At 46.7% G+C, this 23,548-nt stretch overlaps 2 protein-coding genes across 2 annotated transcripts in view; both read left to right on the forward strand.

Moving 5' to 3' along the window:
- The window catches only part of SCP2 (sterol carrier protein 2), a 30,716-nt gene extending 23,668 nt beyond the window's left edge, over positions 1 to 7,048 (forward strand). Inside the window, exons 13-16 of the mRNA XM_068140614.1 lie at positions 3,079 to 3,172; positions 3,638 to 3,767; positions 5,297 to 5,376; positions 6,387 to 7,048. Of these exons, the coding sequence (XP_067996715.1) occupies positions 3,079 to 3,172; positions 3,638 to 3,767; positions 5,297 to 5,376; positions 6,387 to 6,482 (400 nt within the window). The 3' untranslated portion in view covers positions 6,483 to 7,048. The remainder of the gene's footprint in view (positions 1 to 3,078; positions 3,173 to 3,637; positions 3,768 to 5,296; positions 5,377 to 6,386) is intronic.
- Positions 7,049 to 12,974: 5,926 nt separating this feature from the next.
- The window catches only part of PODN (podocan), a 108,588-nt gene continuing 98,014 nt past the window's right edge, over positions 12,975 to 23,548 (forward strand). The window contains exons 1-5 of the mRNA XM_068140618.1: positions 12,975 to 13,153; positions 13,939 to 14,134; positions 16,387 to 16,646; positions 18,208 to 18,301; positions 20,371 to 20,435. Coding sequence (XP_067996719.1) covers positions 14,098 to 14,134; positions 16,387 to 16,646; positions 18,208 to 18,301; positions 20,371 to 20,435 — 456 coding nt within the window. The 5' untranslated portion in view covers positions 12,975 to 13,153; positions 13,939 to 14,097. The remainder of the gene's footprint in view (positions 13,154 to 13,938; positions 14,135 to 16,386; positions 16,647 to 18,207; positions 18,302 to 20,370; positions 20,436 to 23,548) is intronic.

The raw sequence follows: 23,548 nt of genomic DNA on the forward strand, positions 1-23,548 counted from the left end.
CTAAAACTTGTTCAGCAGTTGGAACTGTTGTGTATCTACAGGTGCATAGGGAGATTATAACTGCGTGTCTTGTAACTCCTGGTGTATTTACCAGGAACACACTGCTGAAAAGAGCTGACTGGCCCATAAAAATGGCTCATGTGACTTTCTGAAAGAAGTCTAATGTTTAGAGGGGGGGAAAAAAGCCAACAAACGCTCCCAAACCCTTCCACAAACAAAGCAGGCCCCACTGACATGAATTGATTGAAACTAGAGACTTGCCAAAGAAAGCAAGACTTCAAAGGGAATGGAAATGCCCACTGCTTTCACTGCTAAAACTGTTACTAGTTTGGTTTCCTGAAGAGTTGCTTTCGGCTGAGTGTGCTCCGTGTGGTATTCTGAGCACTCTTCAGGATTCAGGCATGTTACCTGCCCAGTCTTGGCTGAAGAACTTGCACTTGCAGTTGTAGTATGTTTTGGAGTGAGAGGAGAAGGTTGTGATGCAGCTGCGTTGTAATCTGTTGTCGTTCTGTGGCATCCCAGGACAGACAGGAACTGAGAGGAAATGCTTAAAATGTGTAAATATAGGAGAATTTCAGGAGAGGCTTTTCTAAAATGTGCAGTTCCCTTTGTGTTTTCACTTTCAGCTTTGTGTGGAAAGATTGAGCTCCTCTTTGTGAGTATTCTGGTTTGGGTTTTAAAGCTCAATGCCAGTGCTCTTCCATTTGCTCTAAAAAACTGTGAACAGGAAAACTTACCCTGTTACTGGACTTCCAGAAAGAAACAGTCCTGTCCCAGCTCATCTTTCTAATGCCTGTTTTAGCTAGACCTGCATGGATCCTGACAGTGTATCTGTGGAGGAGGTGATGAGAGAAGCAATTGAACTTTGAGGGGCTACAGCAGTACCTTTTGGTAGTATAGTGTCAGCCATCTACATCTGAGGTAGGCAGAAGGGACTATGAACTTTACCCATTATTGTAGATACTGTGTTAGATTAGGTGGATAGTATTAGCAACCAATGGAATGGTTTAGGAGTGCATTGTGGTACTTTTAGGCTATGCCTTTAATATTTTTCACAGATCTTGAACAGAAAAGTAGTAAAATTTAAATAAGTCACTATTCAGCAAAAAAAGGAAATTAAAGAGACTTCTAAACAATCCCACTGGAGAGATGGATTATCTGCCATAAGATTTAGTTCCCAAACCAATTTATCTTCTCATTTTTTTGCTCTGGGAAGGATACTAACTTGATTCTGCTTGACCTTGACTGCATTGTTTTTATTAAGTCTAATGTCCCTCTGCTCCTTTCTCTTGTCCCTTTTGTCCAGGGGAGGAAGGGAGAGGCAAGGAGGGAGAAGCTAGTAGCTTCCCCTGGTCTTTGTGCTGTTTATTAATTGTAAATATCTGTAAATATTGTATGTCTTGTACATACTCATTGCATTCCATTGTAGATTGTAGTTTTGCTTGTAAATCCAGCTTTCATTTGCTTCCAACTGAGCTAGTCTGGGGGGGGAAATTTCAATCCACCACAGAAGTGATAGTCAGGTCACTCAGTAACCTGTAAGAGGTTAGACCATGTGAGGAAACAGGTGTGATAGAGGAAAATCTTATCCCCTCAAGGAGTCTCTTAAAGTGTGCTCTCAAGACCTGGCTCCCTAGAGGGGGAACAGACTTACAGGGGATGCAGTATTGTGAATGGCTTTGAGCTCTATCTTTCCACATACTGTAATTTTGTGGAGCAGGGAATCTGTTGCTATTTGTACACTGCTAACCCTGAGGTGCTGCTAGAAGCAGAGCCTCCTGTCAGAATCAGCTTTGCATGGGTAGGTGATATTTCTCTTGAGTAAATTAAATCTAGTTTATTATAGCTCATTTTACCTTTGTCAGCATTGAGAGTTTTAAATACTTTGAGGTGCAACTCAAGACAGAAATCTTAGCAGTACTAGTTTCATCTTGCATGGGACAAGCTTAAACCCCTTTAGTTCTTCCAAAGGCTGTGTGTGGGAGATCTCTGACCCTAGGAATTGCACTAATACATATATGTCAGACTTGGGAATGAGCCAGCATGGCTCTTCTGTTTAGACACTGCTTATGTAACTGGATGATGTTGTGTAATTAAGGGAAAGGTGATGGCATTTCATATTTATGAAGATACTTCACACCATTTTTTTTCCACAGCAGTGCACACAGACTTAATCACTGGGTTGAGCTATAGCCTGTAATTAGTATCCTTTGCCAAGAATGTGCACCACGGTGAAGGGCAGCAAGACTTGACCCATCCTGACTTAGTCTGTTCAATGGTTCTGCTTTATTTCAACACTTCACACTTTCATATACTGTTAGTGCAGCCTTGCTTTGTTAGCAAAATTGATGTCCTCTTAAGGTGAGGCAAAGCCTCCTCTTGCCACTGTAGTGCACATCCACAGGGCACTGTTAGCACCACACAAGTAAGTTCCAGCAACGTCTCTTAGGTGGTTCTGTCGCTTTATCAAACCTGACCACAGTTTTGAACTCCACTGCCAAGAGATAGTGATGATTGTAAACTTGGTTTCCCTGCTGCCTCATTTGCCATTTCTTTGGACATCTTTATACTTACTTCGGCTCTGAGTGCCTCTGCAGAAAGGAAGTTTGGCTTCTTGCTGCTATCAGACTGTGCAGAGTGACTGCTCCAGAGAAACAGGAGTGATGTTTAGTACCTCTAAGTGAGGATCCTCTTAGTACCTCTAAGTACCACCTACAGAAGTGAAGAGAACCATGTGAATTGAGAGTTAAAAAGGGGGTATGTTTTACCAAAACAATCAAGGTATTTCTCTGAGGTGGTGCCTGTGCTGCTCTCTGCACACAAGGCATGGCAGCAGTGTTTGCTGATTTATCTTAAGGAGACTAATGATTGAATTTCATTATAAAATGAGTGTCGAAACATCTAGGCACAAGGCTCAGGCTGTCAAGCCCACCAGAGAGTAAGCTTCACTTAGATATCATCTTAACTGCTCTGCACTGCTGCAGTGTTTGAGTGTGGCTGTCCCTGCTGGGGTTAGCCCTGCTGGCAGTGCCATGGAGGTGGTGCAGGGTATGTTAATGAAGGGCTCTTTCATTTCAGTGCCCGCCGGATCGTGGCTATGCCGCTCAGCGCGGCTCTTGATGGATTCAAGTCCCACTTGGTCTTCAAAGAGATTGAAAAGAAGCTTCAAGAGGTATTCAACTACTGCTTTTATCTGAGTTTTTAACTTGTGACAGAACATGTGTGAAACCTGGTGGGAAGGAAGTGGCATCAAACAGTCCCTCTGTACCGCTTGTGGAAACTGGTAGAGCTTTGAATGTCGGTGTCAGGAAGCTTTCTATGCTGTGCCATGATGGGAAATGACTTCTGTCAGACTATTCCTACCTGCAGAGGGGTATTTCAGTAAAGGCAAAGTTCAGCTTTTATGTGAGGGGCTTGCTAGCTAACACAAAAACCTCTGAAGCTTGTGTTTGTTTCATCATTGGCAAGTGTGATTGCACTTTGTCAGACTTTCCCCAAGACCAGGCTGTTGGCACAGTGGTCATTTCTCTTGGTTGGTGGATTTAAATGCACTTAGCCAGAGTGTCTTTGTTGGGTTGGGTTTCTTTAAGTTATTTTGAAGTAAATGCTTAATTTGCATCTTCCATGGTCATTACAGGAAGGAGAGCAATTTGTCAAGAAAATTGGTGGGATCTTTGCCTTCAAAATAAAAGATGGTCCTGGTGGGAAAGAAGCAACTTGGGTAGTAGATGTGAAAAATGGCAAAGGCTCTGTGGCAGCTAATTCAGGTCAGTGCTGCTTTCTTGTGTCATTGAAGAAAACACATACAAGTAATGAGAAGACTATAAATTCATCTTCTGGTTTAGCAAAAGTGGTGTAGAGCTACCTGCAACTTAAACTTGTTACTGATGCTTTTAGTCCCTGTTTCAAAGAATGAAACTTCTACTTTGAATTCTGGCCAGACAATTGCATGTTTTCTTAGGGGCTCCAGACAGATCTGTTATATAAATATTACAGGAATCAGAATTAAGGGGGGGGGGGGATATCAGACCTCAGAGGTTTTGTTCTCACCTCCTGACATTTGGGCCAGAAATGTAACTGATGGCTGCTTCTTGAGTTGTTTTGCTGGAGACACTGGTAGGCGATAAGCTGGTCTGTCTCGTCAGGTTACTTCACTGCAGCTTGTTGAGCAACACAATTTGCTCAACTCCACTACTGTAGCAGCTGGAATAAACAACTTGTATTTTAACAGAGCCTGGGTGGGTTGGGGGGAACCCTGTAAAACTTCTGGAGTAAAAGGTTTGTACCCTTGCCAGGAAAATGTTGTCTTGGATCTAGTCTAAGGTTATAGGACTGGATGAGCCTCTCTCTCAGAAGGGTGCGTTCAGCACAGTATGTAGCAAGGAAGTTAATTTACTGTCAAAACCACAGTTACTCTTCCACTGTTTCCTGAACTATGTATTTCAGTGGCAATTACAGTGGATATAAAACTAATTTTGAGCATTTCATATAATTCACTATTTCATTAAGAAACATTCAAGGCCATTCTGCAAAGTCATGTGTCCAGTGTAATGTAAGCGGGAAGCCAGCAGTCTGTCCTCAGAATCTCAGCTGCCCATCAGCATGCAGCACAGAGTTTCAATTGAAAACATGGCAGGAGATTTGATTTGGAATTCATGGATCTAAGGTCTCACAAAAAAGAAAACCACCACTTTCTGTTGGATGCACAGCATCTGTCAGAGTGAAGTTTAATAACAAAAGGGGTGTAGGAGAGGTGTGCAGGGGTTTAGCCCTTGGTACAGATGCTAATGCTTGTATCTGTGCTTATGAAAGCAAGATTTCAGCTTATTTCTGGGTTTGCCTTAAGCTTTTAGAGTGTACCTGTTCCCATTGAAGGAAGGCAGGAAATGCCTGGAATTTCAGTGATGAATTCTTCCAAGTGTCATGGGGGAAAGCACATTTATTGTTTATTCTGAGTTCTCTTAATGCTGGCAAGTTTCAGCTTGACAAAACTTCAGATGATGGTCAGTTTGTGTTCTGTCTGATTGCAGGGGATTATTTCTTTTCAAGGACTGAGCTTGCTTAGGACCTTTCAGACAGGTCCTTCTTCCTTCAGTGCTGGGATGGGCTGTGCTGCAAGGTGGCACAGATGCCTGTGGGTTATTGGGTGATCCCTCGATGATACTTTTAGAATGGCTCTTATCTGAAAGTACTTCAGGTACCATTTTGCTAGCCTGTAGTACCTGCAGATTCCATGGAGCTGCAGCTTCTATTACTGTTTGATCTCTGAATCCTCACAGTCTGCTCTGTCCTACAGATAAGAAGGCAGATTGTACAATCACAATGGCTGACGCTGATCTTTTGGCTCTGATGACTGGCAAAATGAATCCTCAGACTGTAAGTATAGCAAAGGAGGAGTGACTTGTCTGTTTTGAGTGTTTAAGTTGAAGTCATCCAGAGGGACCTGGACAAGAGCTGGGCCCAGGTGGACCTCATGAGGTTCAACAAGAGCAAGTGCAGGGTTCTGCATCTGGGCCAGAAGAATCCTCACTACCGATACAGACTGGGAGAGAAGGTGATAGAAAGCAGCCCTGAGGAAGAGCACTCAAGGGTGCTGAGGGATGAGAAGCTGGACGTGAGCAGGCAGTGTGAGCTCGCAGCCCAGAAGGCCAATTACAGCCTGGGCTGCATCAAAAGATGTGTTGCCAGCAGATCCAGAGAGGTGATTTTGTTACTTTGCTCTACTCTGATAAGACCTCACCTGCAGCACCTCTGCCACGAGGACAGGCTGAGGGAGCTGGGGGTGTTTAGCCTGGAGAAGAGGAGGCTCCAAGGAGACCTAATAGCAGCCTGCAGGTACCTGAAGGGGCTGCAAGAGGGATGGAGAGAGACTGTTTGCAAAGGCCTGCAGTGACAGGACAAGGGGCAATGGCTTCAAACTAGAGAAGAGCAGATCTAGATTGGATATTAGGAACAGTTTCTTTACTGTGAGGATGGTGGAACACAAACAGGTTGCCCAGGGAGGTGGTTGAGGCCCCATCCCTGGGGATATTCAAGGTAAGACTTGACAAGGCCCTGGGCAACCTCATCTAGTTTGTTAGTCCCTGCTGACTGTAGGGAGGTCAGACTGGATGACCTTTGGAGGTCACTTTTGGCCTGGGCCACTCAATAAATCCCCTCCTCAGAAACTGCCATGGCCTGTCTGCAAACTAACAGTTCTTAGGTTAAGCCAAGACAGGCAGTGTCTGCTCTGCTGCATGGCTCCCTGCTAGCTCAGGCAGCCTGGAGATGACCCAGAAGGGGTTGTAGTAGTGCTGGGTTTGCAGAGCACAGGGAAGACCTGGAAGGGTGCATTTGGGGTAGTACATTGTGTTGCACTGCATTTCACATAATCTTTCTCTTTTTAGGCATTCTTTCAAGGCAAATTGAAGATTTCTGGAAACATGGGCATGGCAATGAAACTTCAGAACCTACAGCTTCAGCCAGGCAAAGCTAAACTTTGAGCTCAGTAGAGGAAACAGTCAGCACTTAATATTCTTGACTGAAAAAGTAGAATGAAACTAGACATTACCAATAGTGTGGTGCAGGCTGGGTTTGATTGGACCTCTCTCACCTAAATCATGTGGTTAGAGACCTTAATTCTTTTTTAAACTCCATCAGTTTCTCTGTGGCAAGGATGCATTCTAACAAATAGGGCTGCTGCTTATTCTAAAATGATCTTACAGAGGGGATCTCTAACAGGTTTTCAAGAATGGCCTTTAGGAATCTGCTGTAAAATACCTTTTCTTACTGCTCCTTTGGAATTAAAACAAAATACCCAGAAGTAGGAACTAGAAGGTTGCTTCTAGAGAATCATAAGATTTGATGATATTTGACCTGGAGAAAAAGATTAGGTTCACCAGAAGAACTGAGAGGGAGTGGGACCAACGTTTTACCTGCTTTCTCCTGAGAAAATCTGGTGTTGATCTGATGAAATTCTTACCAGTAATGTAAAAAGCTTAACTTCTGTTCGGTGAAAATGTATTCTGGTTGGAAGTTTAATAGAAAATTAAATATACTTTTCCTGTTCTGTGTGTCTGTGGCTTAGATGGGTAACCATGGATTTGTGTCCCTGTGCTGAGTGGACTATTTTGGGCAGGTGGTCATGAAGGAGCAGCTGCCCCCAGGCACTTTTGTCAGCAGGTACTCCATGAACTACCCCCTCAGTCCAGCATACACACCACAGATTCACACATGGGCCATGGCTGAGGCACTGCTGCATAACCTATCACTTCCCTGGTTTAACTATAATCATTATGAAAATGAACTAAATTTAGCCCAGTGATTCTGCTCTTCAAGTGTGAATGGTTAACAGAATGGCTGTACTGCATTAGAATAAACACAAGAGATGGTTAACCTGCAGAAGCATTTTCTGGTCAACCAGATGATCTAAACTGGGAGAAATGATCACATCTGATCCATGTCAGAGATTAGAAAGACCAAAACCCCACCTACCCCACTCTGCTTTTTGAGTGGAAGGAAAATTAAGGTAGCCCAGACATGGGTGGAATCATTTACTGTAGTCACAGAATTGTCAGGGTTGGAAGGAAACCTCAAGGATCATCCAGTTCCAACCCCCCTGCAGTGGGCAGGGACAACTCACACTAGATCAGGTTGCTCAGAGCCACATGCAACCTGGCCTTAATCTCCAGAGATGAGGTTTCCACCACCTCCCTGGGCAACCTCTTCCAGTGTCTCACCCCTTTCATGGTCAAGAATTTCTTCCTAACATCCAATCTGATTTTTTTCTAGTTTTGCTCTATTTTCCCCAGTCCTATCACTACCTGACAGCCTAAAAAGTCCCTCCCCAGCTTTCTTGTAGGCCTCCTTCACATACTGGAAGGCCACAATAAGTTCTCCTTGGAGCTGCCTTGTCTCCAGACTGAACAACCCAACTCTCAATCTGCCTTCATAGGGAAGGTGCTCTAGGCCTCTGATCATCTTGGTGGCCCTTCTCATCATGAGGAGGAAGTATCAAAGATCTGTAACACAGCAGCTTTTGACATTATTTCTAAGGTCTATTGACTTATTTTTGCATAACCCAAATAAAGCATTACCTAAGCTTGTACCATTCTACAATCTCTTGACAAAAGCTTTCTTTCTCACTCCATTCTGCTCTTGACCAAGCAGCACCACCTCCTGCCCAAATCCTTTGGAGCCAAATCGGACCTTGTCACTAAGTTGATGTTACTGCACTTCTGTTAACCAGAACACACATGAGAGCAGCATTAGGCAGCTCCAGAGCTGCTCAGTTACTCAGCACAGCAAAGGTTAAATGTTTTGTTTCCAGAGGCCTTGTGTAAAGGAGAAACAGCCTAAACCTTTAGGCAGAGAGTTTAGTATTCTCAGACTCGCATCAAAGGATTTCTCAGCTTTAAAATCCTTAGCAGGGGGGAGGGTTTGTTCTTCTTTCCTGGACCTGGTGGCTGTCCTTGGCAGCTGTTGGATGTTCTTTCCCAGTGGTGATAAATGTGTGATCATTTGGCAGCCTGGGCTGCCAGCTTGGCAGGTGTGCCTTAGCTGTCCTTCCTTCTGTAAAATTCATCTTGTTCTTTCAGATAGGAATTTTCATCATGAAGAAACAAAGTCAAACACAATCCATTGCTGGAAGAGAAGCCAATAGGTTTGTTGGCGGTGGAGCCAGTGGCAGGGCAGAGTGCTGCCTGACTCAGCAGCTGTGGCCTGCAGGAACTTGGGTGAATGTTTGGGGTTTGGAGCACAGATTTTATTTTTAACTTGGACTTGGGTTTTGTGTTTCAGCTCTGATGCTTTGCCTGCTCAGGGGTGGGTACAGTGCATACACTTAGACACTTTATACATTATGTGCTTTCAAAAGTGATTGCTGCTTTTCTTACAACTGATTCTAATCAGTAATTAGAAGAGAAGCTGAGGGTCAGAGAATGGCTTCTTTCCTTCAGAAAATGTGCTGCTTCAGATACCTCAGCCTCTGTGGGGGATCAAAATAAACAGGAATTGTGAGGGGATTCTGCTTTTGGGATATTGGCAGGATGGCTTTGTAGATAACTGAGAGCAGATCCACAGGAGCTGAGGCAGGCTAGGGGCAGTGGAACTATTGCAGCTGTCTGTTGTTGTTTGAGGCTGACCCTACAACTCTCTACAACTACCTGCAGGGATGTTGTAGCCAGGTGGGGGTCAGTCTCTTCTCCCACTCAGCCAGTGACAGAGCAAGAGGACAGTCTCAAGCTGCACCAGGGGAGGTTGAGCCTGGATGTTAGGAAGAGATTCTTCCCAGAAAGAGTGATTGACCATTGGAATGGGCTGCCCAGGGAGGTTGTGGAGTCACTGTCCCTGGAAGTGTTTAAAAAGAGACTGGGTGAGGCACTCAGTGCCATAGTTTAGTTGATTAGATGGTGGTGGGTGATAGGTTGGACTTGATCTCGAAGGTCTTTTCCAACCTGGTTAATTCTATGATTCTACCTGTTGAATAACCACAGGGAAGTGACACAGGCTGCTCAGGACAGGTGTCTGCAACTGCAAGGAATGGAGAATCTGGCAGGTGGCTTTGTGTAAAGCACGTCCTAGTAGTGCAAGGTAATCTGGGATCCCTTTAGTAAGCAGAGTTTAATTTGTTTGGGTGAGGACCCCTTTAGTAAGCAGGGAGTTTAAATGCTCTTTGGGTGAGGAGGCTGTGAGCAGCCATACATGGTTTGTGGCTGCTGGGTGAATGAGCATTTTAGGATGCAAGAGGATGGGACAAAGGGATTTGACTAAGTCTTCCCTCTCCCAATAGCAAAACTTTGAGATAATTGCAGGGCTGGACCTGTCCATTTCCCATGTGTGCAACTGATCTGAGGTCAGTTTAAACTGTTGCCTCCTTGGAAGAGGAAGTGCATTGCTTCCTGTTTCATGGAGCACCGATCTGGATGTCAGCTCTCCTAAACAGAGGAGAGAGTAAGAATGCAATTGGCCTGGTGGATAAAAGGCAGGAAAAAAGTCTCTTAACTACGAAAAATCAACACTCAAGGAAGCAAACCACATGTGGAGAACAAATGCTGGAAAACCCCCAACTGTTTGGAACAAATTCCTTTATTACTTAAACAGCAGCATAACTTGTTGGAGTGACAGTGTGAGCGCTTCTCTACCTTGTGTCTGTAAGAACAACTCATTGCTAACTGAAAAGCAGGTGGCTTTCTGTGGCCCTGGGTGAGTTCTCTGGGACCTGTTATGTATTGTGATACAGGAACAGGAATATCTGAAAAAGTGGAGGCTGGGGGGAGACCTCATGACTCTATAACTACCTGAAAAGAAGTTGTAGAGAGGCTGGTGCTGGTCTCTTCTCACAGGTAATTAGTGATAGAGCAAGAGAGAATGGCCTCAAGGTATGACTGGATAGGTTTAGGAAATTAGGACATTAGGAAAGGTTTGTTCCCCAACAAGAGTGGTCAGGCATTGGAATGTGCTGCCCAGAGTTGAGTCACCATCCCTGGATGTGTTTAAAGGTGGTTTGGATGTGGTGCTTGGGGCTATGGTTTAGGGGTGAACCTTGTAGAGTAGGGTTCTAGGTTGGACTTGGTGATCCTGAGGTTCTTTTCCAACCTGAATGTTTCTGTGATTCTGTGATAATGCTGCTGCCTGGATATCCAGGGACATGGATAGTATAAAACAAGTACAGAGTGCACTGTCTGTACCTTATGTTTCAGGTAGATGAAAAGCAGCCTTGTGGGGGTTTTAATGATCATTTTTTAAGTAGTACATGTCCCCTGGGAGAACAGACGTCTTAAGAGTTCGTTCAGATTGAGACACAGATGCCAGCAGGCTCGTGGCCAGGCTCTGTTGTGCATTCTTAGGTCTGAAAAATACTTCCCTTCCTGCTTTGGAGACAAAAATCTCTTTTTATTCTTTCTGTTTTGATTATTCATTTTTTTGAAGCAAATAATGGCAAGTTGCTTGAAAAGAATTTTAGTGGGCTTTTTTCTCTCCTTTCAAACAAAAGCATAGTAGCAGCACAAAGCTGGGGACACTTCAGGAGAGCCACTCTTTCTGCAGAGTCTTATTTAAGAGGTGAGAATAGAGGTGAGAATACTGTAGTACCTTTTCATCTACCAGTAAAACTTGAAACTCCTGAAAGCCTCATGCCTCACTCCATGCTCCTCAGAAGTGAGCTGATGCCTCCACAAGCACTGTTCATGGAGCTCATGCTTCACTAGATCTGCTTATGCCTTTTGTCTTCTGCCATGTTGGTGCTTAACTGAGGTATCTATTATTTGAGTTATTCATACCACATCTAAATTCAGCCTAAAATCTCTTTAGGACAGTGAGATTAATTGCAAAGTCAGAGCCAAGCAGGTCTCATGGACTGGAGCTACTTCTCTGCTGTCCTGATCCAACGTGGTTCCACAAGGCAAGTGCAGTCTTGGTGCAGCTTAGGTAAGTTGTCCATCTGTCTCAGGTACAGCAGTGCAATGCAGTGTGCTGCATGCTGCAGCTTGTCCCAAGGCAAGAGATCTGGACAACATAAGCTCAAGCTAGCAAGGTCTGTCCTTGATCAGCTTGGGGTATTTTCTCTGCTGGAGCCAGTGCAGAAAGTTGGGTCTTGCACAGTGCACTGTGTGCCAGGCCCCTTGCAAAGGCCTGTCATGTGCTGTGGGCATGTTCTCTGTCACAGCTGTCAGGTGCTCAGTGAAACACCTGAGAAGTTGCTTGCCCAAGGGCCTGTTTCTCTGCCATCTATACAATCAGAAGTGATTGCACTAAAGCTGAGTCTTCAGCTTCATTTTGTAAACGTGAAAACATTTCCTCAGCTGGGCTGCAAACACCTCTCAAACCCATCAGAAGTGTACATGCAAGAGTGTAAAGACCTGAGTTTGACTGAAAATGTTTCCTGCAACTAGTTCTATGTGGTGAGTCTTGTACTGGAAGTTCTTTCCTCTGGCAGCACCAGAAAGCTGTAGGGAATAGAAGAAGCTTGCCTGAGTCCCCATACCATGCTAGAGCACACCCTTTGGCTTAGTGCTGAGTCAGAAAGCCCTTAGATAGGCTTGGATCTAGCTGTGGGTTTCTTGAGGATTTGGGTGGAGATGGGGAGATTGTGAGCTTGGGATGTGTTGATGTGAAGATAAGATGAGAAGGAAGTGAAAACTTGGCCAAGTCCAGGCTCTCTAGGTAATTTGTAGCATAGCGTAAGAGCAGAAGTGTCACCTCCCTTTGCACGTGAGATGTCTGGTTTCTAGTACTGGCTCTGTCCTTCTGGATAGTCCTGGGTTGGCTGTGAGCCTTGTGTGCCTCTTTCACCACCAAAGGAGGCATTATGTCCCTCTGTATAGTATCTCTAGAAGCTATGTGACAGCTAAATACTAGGCCTATACAACAAAAATGCACTGCTGGGGAAGAGTGAATCCTGCTTTCTTCCCCTCTCTTGTGGACTGTTCTGGCATCAGTAGTGAGCCAGTCCTACTCTGCCTTCTCTCTGCACACTGGGGTAGGTGAGGTGGTCCCCCAACATCAGTGCCAAGAGGCTGGAGCCAGGCTCTGCTGGGTGATGCCCAATGACAGCACAGGGGGTAATGGTGGAAGCTGAGGCAGAGGAAGTTCCATGGAAACAGGAGGAAACTTTTTTTCACTGTGAGGGTGACAGAACACTGGAACAGGCTGCCCAGGGATTTGTGGAGTCTCCATCTCTGCAGATACTCAAGACCTGCTTGAACATGTTCCTGCTCCAGGTGCTCCTGCTCTGGCAGGGGGGCTGGACTGGATGATCTTTTGAGGTCCCTTCCAGCCCCTAACATTCTGTGATTCTGTGATAATCACAGTATTTTTCTCCTCCCTGCAAACACTGAATTTTGCTGCATGGACTCTGGCTGCTGTAATAGAGAAGGAGTAGCAGGCATCTGCATCTCTGGATCTCTGAATCAGTGAGAAAAAGCAGCCAGCTTTGCTTTGGTTTTGTTTTAGTAAAAACACACTTCCCACACTAACTTTTGAAACTCACACGTGGCACAGAGAGGGATCCGTTCCAGTTGATAGGAGCCTGGAAGAAAAGAGGGAGGAAATAACTTAATTGCTTTAGACTTGAGTTCAGCTGGAGTCAAGAGGGAAGAACCAGTGTGCCTTCTCTGGAGTTCAGCAGGAAGGTGGTGTTCTTGGGGAGGGCAGCCCCTCTGCAGATTTGATAGAGGTACTGTATGGAGCACTCACAAATCAGGTGGCTTTGCATTTGAAAGAACAGCTCTGCTGTCGGTGACAAAAAGCTGTGCTGCTGTTTGGAAGCATTGCTGCGCTTAGAGCATGCTGTGCTACAGACTGCTCCTTCTCTCCTCCACAGAGAGGGGACAGATAGGAGATGTGAGGCTTCTGGGCTGACTACCAGCAGGGCTGGAGTGTGTAGGGGTGTGTGTTTGGTGGAGGGTTGTTTTGATGTTTACTGCTGTGAAATAGAGCTTAGCAGATAAGAAAGCTTGGCTAGCTGGGGTGTTCTATCAAATTTGGGCACTTTGCCTCTAAAACATTTGCAGTTTCAGCCTATCAATCCCTGGTCTCTGAAGATCAGTTGATGGGTTGAAAACCAGGGGGAGTTAAAGGGGAGGGAGATAAATTGCAGGAAAAACTGCTGATTTGTCTGTTGCTGGCTAATGTGAACCAGATCCCCAGGGAAAGGGAGGCCATTCCCACCTGGAATTGAGCTTTTGAGCCGAGTGCAGATGGAAGCAGAGATGCGGTAGCAGCTGGTGCAGCTCCGGTGTCTCGCAGGGAAATGCTCGAGAGCACGCCGCCTCTGCTTCTCCTCTGTCCGTTCCAGCATGCTTGCTTTTGGCGTCTCTTGTGGGTCTTGCAAACCCTGTTGACAGAAAGCAATGGGAGATTGTTGCTTCCCCAATTCTTTATGTTCAGACTATAGCTGCTTCCTCTTTCCTGCTCACATTTTCCCATATGGTGACTTTGGAAAATTCCTCTCTGATTCAGTTGAAAGTGCAGGAAACTCGTTGGTAGAGGGTTGCCTGTTGCTCTGATCCTGCTGCTCACATCTGGAAAGGATCTGACTTGGAAAGGGGAGACTCGCTCTGAGCTCAGCGCGTGTAACTGACATGGCATGAGCTGAGGGAGCCTGTGGGGGCCAGAGAAATGTTCTTCTCCATTCATCTGATTTCTGACAGCAAAGGTGAGTTTCTCAGCACTTCATGTTTTTTGTAAAGCTGGATTGTCAGCATCCAGCAGCCTGTCCTTTCAGCTGCAGCTTTGGAAAGGGAATGCAGTGTAACAAGGTCAGTTAACATGTTGATAGTGAAGAAAAAGATGTTTTCCAACCTGTGTGTCCTGTGAGAATGTGTGTGGGGAATAGGAGATCCAAAGATGAGATGTTTGGAGCATGAGTCTGTTGTTTGTTGAGATAACTGTAACCATGCAGAAGCGTGCAGTGACTGCTGAAACTTCGCCTTCCTTCTCGGGACTGTGCCTTCTGCAGCACCCTGTCTCTGGTGCTGTGTGGCAGCAAAGTGCAAAGATCAGTGGTGCCTCTGCCTTGACTCGGAAAGATGCAACCACAGAAAGCCCTGAGCTGTTTTCAGTCCAGTCTTCGGGTGGAAGGACCTGATCCACTGACAGAAAGGAGGGGGACTGGCTCTTCCTGGGGGGGTTTTGAGCTATTCCTTTAGTGATGTTTCTTAATAAGGCCCATGGGAATGAGTTGAAATGGAGAGAGTTACTTCAACTACGAGAAAGTCAGAATCATGCCTGGGTTTGCTGCCTGCATTCCAGATGCAAGTAGATGTTTCTGTATCCAAAGCACCAGAGCAGCATTCGCTTCAAAGGCATTGCACACATTGATGACAAGGAGGTGAGGCAGAAGTTTTAGGGTACAGTAGACAAAAGGCCAGACATGATTTTTTACCATCTTTTCAGCTACATTTGTGGAAAGGTCAGCCTGTTGCAAATCGGTAGAGCCCCATACCAACTGTGCCATAGCTGTGTGCTGAGGGAACAGTGGTGGTTTTCTTACAGCAGGGCTGCTTGTGACCTGCACAGAAGGTTGGGGTTTGTTTGTTGTATCATTAAGAGTAAGCTGATATGTGGGAAAAACACTTTGTTGGGGATCTGTCATACTTTCTGAGCTTATTTTCTTTAAGATTTCTGAAATACTTTCTGAGATTAGGTCACCAAATCCTAAGGATTTTACTAATCTGCTGTTGGCATACTCAGATGGCCAGTTTTGATCCCACTATTGATACCTATCTGCCATATGAAGATCACTGTCTGACCTCTGCAATGTTTTATGAAAGAGTTTTAATTTCATTATATGCTTTTTCACAGATTTGTAACCTGTGGAATAGTGAGGCAGGGGCAGAAGGGCTCACCCAATCAGTGTTAAATGCTTAAAATCACCCAGCATGGTGACAGCAAGGACCACAGCAAAACCATCCGTGTCTCCGGATGCTCTGTCCTGTGGTCCCACCTTCTCCCATTCCTTCAAGTATGAGTTAGTGTTTAAAGGAGTTATTTAGGCCTTTTTTTTTTGGACTGTGACTGAGAGCAGAATCTCTCCAATGCTTCCCCAGCACCCAGAGTCTGTGAGAGGTTGTAATGGGTTGGTTCAAAGTAGCAGAACCCTATGGATGCAGATAGAGGTATGCCAGTTCTGACGGCTGCCAGTCTGGCTCTGGAGGTGGTTGTGGGGTGGATGTTCTTGTTCAGATGCAGAGAAGGAACCTGGTCTGGCAGAGGGGAACAGACTACTTGGAGACATAGCCCTTACTCTTTTTCACCCTAGGAAATAAGCCTGTAGTGTTGAGTACTTGTGTGAAGAATGACCGAAGGATAAAAGAGAAGCCATGAGCAGCCCTCCTGCAGATCATTGTGTATGGAATCTCAGAAGGGCAGCGAGTGAGACCGAAGGGGCTGGATTAGGGCCGGCTGGCTGGTCCAGGAGATATTCAACCTCTGTTTGTGTTATTTTAACCTGCTGCCAGAAAGATAAAAACCGAGTGTTAGCCAGGCCTCTGAGGTTCAGATCAGCACTGTCCAAAATCAATAGGAAGCCCATTTTGTTTTCAGTAGCCGTGAGATTATGTTATTGTTCGATGCACATTAAGCTGCCCCTGCTAGAGCCATCCTGACAGCCTGACTCACTCCGTGTTTTCTGCTAAGAAGTTTCTTTCCTATGCAGCACTGTGAGAACCAACAGCTACATAGCAGTAACACTGCATAACCTCCTCTGTAAATCTGCGGGATCGTCTGGCACTGCTCAGTATGAAAAAAAAAAAAAAAGGCAATAAATAACTTGAGGAGCCAGGGACGGTGCGGCGGATGCTGCCAGGCCATCGGCTGTGGCCAGGGACCCGCTGGGCGGGAGGTTGGGGGGCTCGGCCGGGCCCCGACCCGTCCCGCCGGGGCCTGACCCTGACTCCCGGCTTGTAGGGGCGATGCCCGCCGGCGGCCGGGCGCTGCTGGCGCTGGGGCTGCTGGCGCTGTGCTGCGCCGCCGCCCGTCCGCCGTCGGCCGACAACGACTTCCCCGAGGGCGGCCCCGAGCGGCGGCGGCCGCCCGGCCCGGGCCCCGGCCCCGCCTGCCCCCGCGACTGCGGCTGCACCCAGGAGGGCGTCGTGGACTGCGGCGGCATCGACCTGAAGGAGTTCCCGCTGCAGCTGCCGGAGCTGACCAACCACCTCTCCCTGCAGGTAAGGGAGCTGAGCCCCCGGCATGGGCTGCCCGGCTCCCACAGTTGCCCCCGGGGTCTACCCGGGTCGTGCAGGTCCCTACCTTCGCCTTCGTCTAACCCGACGCCTTCCCGCCTCCTTCTGCGGCTTCTCGCCTTGGCCTGGAAGCAGGAGGTGCAGCAGGGCTAGGTGCTGCTGGGCAGACCCCTGGTGTGCAGCATTAGTGCTCTCTGTACATGTCCAGGGGAGGAAAAAAGATAACTTTCTTCTCTCCCAGTTCTGAGAGAAGAGCTTTCAGCCAAACCGAGAGTTAGTTTGTGGTGGAGGCCTTTTGTTTCGAGGTGTCTTTGAAAAGGGTAGCCTGAGATGCTGCACTAGTGAGCATTCTTCTGGCACCACTAAGTGTCTGTTCTAGTTTTGTAAACACGGTGTGCCAGTCCAGGCTCAGACCCTACCACTGTCCCCAGTGTCCTCTCTCCCTGCAGCACATGGGCCCAGCAGGGAGCACACACAGCAGGGCTGAAGCCATCCATCATCGTGAGTAGCGCTGCCTGCAGCCAGGACCTGATGTCGCACCTGCAGCAAGTGGTTCTGTCCAGTCAGGGCATGGGATTGGAGCTGCAGGTAGAGGCAGCAGTCTGGCCTGCACCATGAGCAGGTTTCTGTGCTCTGACATGAGTGAATTGATCCCAATGACCAGCGTTCAGTCTGACATCCTTTCCCTGCTGCGCTCTAATACCTGATGAAGTGGCCAGGGCCGGAGCACGACAGCCCCACAACCATTCCTCCTCTGAGTGGTGGCAGAATTTGCAGGGTTTTCAGTGCTTTTTTGACCCTCAGCCAACTGCTTTTTGTTTACTGCTTCTATTTGCCAGTTCTGTTCAATGGATGAAACACAGATTTGTTCAGAGCTTAGCATCCGAGTGCAGCATAGTTAGAAAAACCGTAATGAGCTGTCCTAGGCATCTGCTAGCCGTGGCTCCTGCCTCTCAAGTCAAAAGCAAAGGAGCTTTTTGGAGCAGCAGCTGTCACTCTCTGTGTATTGGCCTGGCTTCCACTCCTTGGTGGTCCCCTGAAATCACTCATTAGTGGTCAAAATGTGAGCTAGCATGCTAATGAATATCTGATGGCAGTCCTCCTGACAGTATTACTAGAGATAGCAAGCCCAGTTTAACTGTCCCTGGCCACAAAGAGTTGTTTTTAAAGCATTCCATAAATGACAGAAGTCATGAGCTTGGAAGCCCGTGGTGCCAGCCTTGGCGCAGATGCTCCGCTACAGCTACCGGGTCTGGCTGTGGGTTATTGGCCTTGCCAGGCAGTCACACACTTGGTGTGTGACCATTGCATAAGCTGGATATTTCTGGAGGTGAGACAAGCCAAAAACTTGGTTCAGATCTTCAGCTGCTGCTGGGTTTGGATGGCTTCATTTTGAGATCTGAGTTTGGCTCATTATGGAGAGAAGTCTTGACAGTCATTTGACATGGTGGGTTCCCTTCCAATCTTTACTGGAATTCACAGTCTGGGTTTATTGGGATCCTTCTTGGGTTGCTTTTCTGATGATTAATACTCTCCATTTTCATAGAATAACCAGATAGAAGAAATCTTTCCAGAAGAGCTCGCTCGACTTTACAGGCTGGAAACTCTCAATCTGCAAAACAACAGGCTGACTTCAAAAGGTAAGCCAGCAGAGCTGGGAGGTGGACACAGCTTGTTGCCTCCACAACACCAACTGTTGCACTGAGGCCAGTGACAGCTGATAAGGAAAGCCACAGTGTGATAGATTTCTTTGGTTGGAGTGGTTAGGCATGAGTTTCACTCCTCCGGCTGTCACACAGATGATGGAGGCACTTTATCATCTCAAGCCTAATACTCAGTGTATAAGAATGCAGCCTCAGTGAACCAGTCCTGGCAGCAGCACTGTGTTCTGTGGCGTGAGATCCCATCCAAGAAACTCCCTCTGGTCCCACAGGCTCATCAACACAAAGCACTTGAGAACCAGAAATGTCTACATGCTGAATGAATTCCTTCTGACTGACCTTGTTTCTTAACCCGCTGGTTTAGCTCATCCTAGTCAGTTAGTGGGGTTTAGTCCTGTTCAGTCCTGGCCAGTTTGGTACAAATGCAGATAATCTGTGTGGCAAATAAGGCAGCTCCTACCATGCTCCAACTGGCTGGATTTTTGTAGGCAGGCTGTGATTGCTAAGTTACTGCCTTACTGGAGAAACTTTGACAAGTGGTTAGGAAGGAAAGCAAAAGAAATGTAGGAACTGGCGTAAACGTTTGAGAGGAGGATATGCAGTATAAAAGATAAAACTGGTTTAACTTGTGTGCCACCCAGCTGCTCTGAACACAATCCTCCGTGCTCCAGTCGCAGGTAACAGCCCTTACTGAGAATGTGGACATGTTATGTGCAGGCCCCAAACACAGCACTCTGACATAGCACAGGGAAGGTGCTTAGTAGTTTCAGACCTTGGCAATAACCCCATGCAGACTGGGAGATGAGTGGCTGGAGAGCAGCCTGGCAGAGAGGGACCTAACAGTGCTGATTGACAGCAGCTGAATGTGAGCCAGCAGTGTGCCCAGGGGGCCAAGAAGGCCAATGGCATCTTGACCTGGATCAGGAACAGTGTTGCCAGCAGAACTAGGGATGGAATTCTGCCCTGTGCTCGGCACTGGTGAGGCCTCATCATGAGCACTGTCTGCAGCTCTGGGCCCCTCACTTCAGGAAGGATGTTGAGGTGCTGGAGCAGATCCAGAGGAGAGCAACCAGACTGGTGAGGGGGCTGGAGGGAAAGTCTGATGAGGAGAGGCTGAGGGAGCTGGGGGTGTTCAGCCTGGAGAAGAGAAGCCTTGGGGGGTGAGATCCCACTCTACAAGTACCTGAAGGGAAGTTGTAGCCAGGCGGAGGTCAAGCTCTTCTCCCAGGCAACTTGTGACAAGACGAGAGGCCATGGCCTGAAGCTGTGCCAGGGGAAGTTTAGGTCGGATATTAGGAAGCATTTCCTCATGTAAAGGGGAATCAAACACTGGAATGGACTGCCCAGGGAGGTGGTGGAGTCACTGTCCCTGGAGGTGTTTAAGGCAAGATTGGATGCGGCACTTAGTGACATGGTCTGGTTGCTGTGGTGGTGTTAGGTCATAGGCTGGACTTGATGATCTTAGAGGTCTGTTCCAGCCTCAGTAATTCTGACTGTTCTGAACTCTGACTGAATTCTGAACTCAATAATTCTGACTGTTACCTTTGGGGCTTGGTGTTTCTTTCACAAGCTTCAGTACAGCCCTGAGTTTCCAATATGTGTTGACATGGGAAATAGCTTCACCTTTGACTTGTGGTTATCTAAGTGCCAGGTGAAAATGTTATTTGCAGCCATTCCATTGTGGCAGCAATTGTGCTTGTGTGGTCAGCTGGATGTGGAGTGACTCAGATGAGAATTAATAATTATGGTGGAGGGTAAGCTCCCAGTGGATTTGCTCCCTGAACTGGTTACTGTGTGGCTATCTGGATTGTGGGGAGCAGAACAAAGGCTGAGTTTTGTCCCACACATACTGATGTTATTTTGGCAATATCATGGCCATAGATGAGATTGATCTGATCCTTATACAACCTCAGATACTGTCCTTCCATGAAAAATGATTAAAGCTGACATTAAAGAGCTTTTCTGAGAGAGAAAGCAACCCTTTGGTAATGTCACTCAGAGAGGCAATAAGGTGCCAGTGGCACTGATTAGTTATTCCTGTTTTTAAGGGTTGCCAGAGGAAGCATTTGAGCATCTGGAGAACCTGAATTACCTGTACCTGGCAAACAATAAGGTAAGAGGCTCACAAGGCTTTCAGAGTTCTTTTCCCAACCAAGTTCTGAGAGTTACACAAGCAAGTCTTCAATTCTTTTAAAACAGATGTCCTGCATAGGTAAGAGTGGTAAGGTGATGTTCCAGTGCAGGTTCACCTAAGGTCAAGGCAATCAGTATGCTAAAAATCAGAGGGTGCACATACTTGGAACATCTTTTTATTTGTGCAGCTGGTACAAGGTTTCCCTTGCATGTGGAGGGAGGTGCAGAGAGCCCTTGCATTGGCCTCATTCATGCTGATAAAGATGTGCAGGGTGCGTGCCAAGAGGAGGGAGCCAGGCTCTGCTGGGTGATGCCCAGTGATGGCACGAGGGGCAATGGTGGAAGTTGAAGCATAGGAAGTTCCACGGAAAATGTTTTCCCTGTGAGGGTGACAGAGCACTGGAACAGGCTGCCCAGCGGGGTTGTGGAGTCTGCTTCTCTGGAGATATTCAAAACTCACCTGGATGTGTTCCTGTGTGACCTGCTCTAGGTGATCCTGCTCTGGCAGGGGAGTTGGACTGGATGATCATTCAAGGTCCCTTCCAACCCCTACCATTCTGTGAACATTCTGTGATTTCTAGGTGAGCACTGTCTTCAGCAGCTGCATGCAGATTTGGTAGCTGCCTGTGTGCAAATAAGCGGCGGGGTACTGATGTGGAATGCTGCATATCTCATCAGAGGTGGCTGAGTGAAAGATCTGTGAACAAACCCATCCTAATACCTGTGTTTAGTCATCAGGATCTGGAAAAAGCTGTCCAGGTTTCCCTGAGTCATGTTCTTGTGGATACCCACACAGAGAGAAACTGCACAAGTTATGAATTTCTTCTTTTAGCTGCAGTGGTGGTAGCTGAATTCCCTTTGTAACTGAGAAGATCGTAAGTGCTTTCCTATTAAGGACCCAAACTGGATGCCATGACAGAAGCACATCTTTCCTTGCCAAGGCTAGGAGATGAAATCACTTCTCACATACCTTACATCTGTGTGGCTCCCATTATGGCTTTCTTTATCCCCAGAGATTGTCCACAAATATTTGCTACAGAAAAAACTAGGGAAATATAAGTTGAAACTTCAGGCAGAGCTTCATTTGTCTCCAACCCCTGCCCTTCCATGCTTCCCTCTCCCTCTCTGTTTATTTCTATGCATGTCTGTATGTGTACTTTATTATCCTTTTAAAATCTCTGACCTTTTGGTGTTTTGTTTGCATACATGTGGCCACTTTTTGGCTTCAGTCAGGCCAAGACATATCCAGAATCACTCCATGGATTTCTGTATGGAGTGATTGGGAATAGAACCCATTCCTTAGTACAGTAACACTGTGTTCTTGTCTCCCTTTCAAACACCATTTCCATAAAACAATCTTGGCAGTTAAGAACTCCATAAAAAGGAACAAGCCAGACTGTGACTAATATTCCAGAACTTTGCACTCCAGTTTTCCCTGTGTGACACAACAAAGTGTTTGGCTTTTCTGGCTTTACTGCAGAGAGAAAAGGATCCCAAAAGAAAATGCAACCATCAGCGAATGTCAGCAGCAGTTCCAGTGAGAAGTTGTGGCCCACAGAAAGAACACATTGCTTTAGAAAGCCCAGGCCAGGACAAACCAGATTGGCTTCAGGCTGCATCACTGCAGATCAAGTGACTGCGGTGTCTGGAGGAGAGCAGGGATTTGCTGGTGGTTTGCTCCTTGTTTTATGGATTGTCTTAACACTGCTTTATCCTCACTTGCAATCCCTTTTGATGTAGTTAAACTATTTTTCATTGAATGAGCACTGCGAAAATAAATGGCACAATGGACTAAAAGCCTTCTGTGGCTTGTGAGGGACCAATGCTTCAAGTACAGAATGGATGCTAGAATTTCCTTTTTAATCTTTCCCCCCAACTCTTGTCATTTGTATCTGTCTCATAGTATCCACAGCAAACCTTGAGTACTGTGTCCAGTTCTGGGCCCCTCAGTTTAAGAAGGACATCGAGACACTTGAACGTGTCCAGAGAAGGGCAACAAGGCTGGTGAGAGGCCTTGAGCACAGCCCTGTGAGGAGAGGCTGAGGGAGCTGGGGTTGTTTAGCCTGGAGAAGAGGAGGCTCAGGGCAGACCTCATTGCTGTCTACAACTACCTGAAGGGGGGTTGTAGCCAGGAGGGAGTTGGTCTCTTCTCTCTAGCAACCAGCACCAGAACAAGAGGACAGAGTCTCAAGCTGCACCAGGGGAAGTTTAGACTCGAGGTGAGGAGAAAGTTCTTCACAGAGAGAGTCATTCGCCATTGGAATGTGCTGCCCGGGGAGGTGGTGGAGTCACCGTCCCTGGAGGTGTTCAAGTGGGGATTGGACGTGGCACTTGGTGCCATGGTCTAGTCATGAGGTCTGTGGTGACAGGTTGGACTTGATGATCTTTGAGGTCTCTTCCAACTGTGATACTGTGAATAACAGAAACCTCTCCCACCAAAGTGTAGGCCACATCCTGAGCTGTCATTATTTACTGTAAGCTGGTGGTTTTGGTGACAGAAGGCTTTACGTTTCCTCTTATCTCCAAAGTGAAAAAGGGTTCACCTGGATCCAGTACTTCTGATGATATCAAACCTGGTTATAAGCAAGGAAACTTGTTCCAAATCTGGTCAGAACTTTCATGTAATCCTGAGTGCATTGCTCAATTCATGAGCTAGCAGTGGAGAAACACCACCCGCCTCATGGGAAGGAAGATCCAGGACTAAAAGCTGCAAGAAAGTTGCAGCTGGAGAAATGCAGGCTGATAATTAGGCAAAGCTACTCAGTCAACTTTATTGTTGCTAAGTTACAACAATCCAGCATTAATCCTTCAAGCAGTCCCCCAGCGAAGGTCAGTTAGTCTCATGACTAAGTGCCGAAATGCCAAAGCAAATTCCTGAGCAAGTGAAAATTCTTTCTGGATGAAATTTCTTTTCCTTTCACCTCCTTTCTTGTGGTTCTGGTGCCTCTCATTTCACATATCTGAGCCATGCCCTGTGTTTTGTACAGAAGTTATGACCTAACAGCCTGTGTTGCAGGAGGAAAGCTTTACTGTGCCACAGGAATGAAAATGGTGAGGTCTGTTTCCTGTGTCTGAATCTCCAGCATCATGTCA

This window comes from Melanerpes formicivorus, unplaced genomic scaffold, assembly GCF_026170545.1.
Source record: "Melanerpes formicivorus ecotype bairdi unplaced genomic scaffold, bMelFor1.0.p_v2 SCAF_7, whole genome shotgun sequence".
In the NCBI taxonomy this organism is placed as follows: Eukaryota; Metazoa; Chordata; class Aves; order Piciformes; family Picidae; genus Melanerpes; species Melanerpes formicivorus.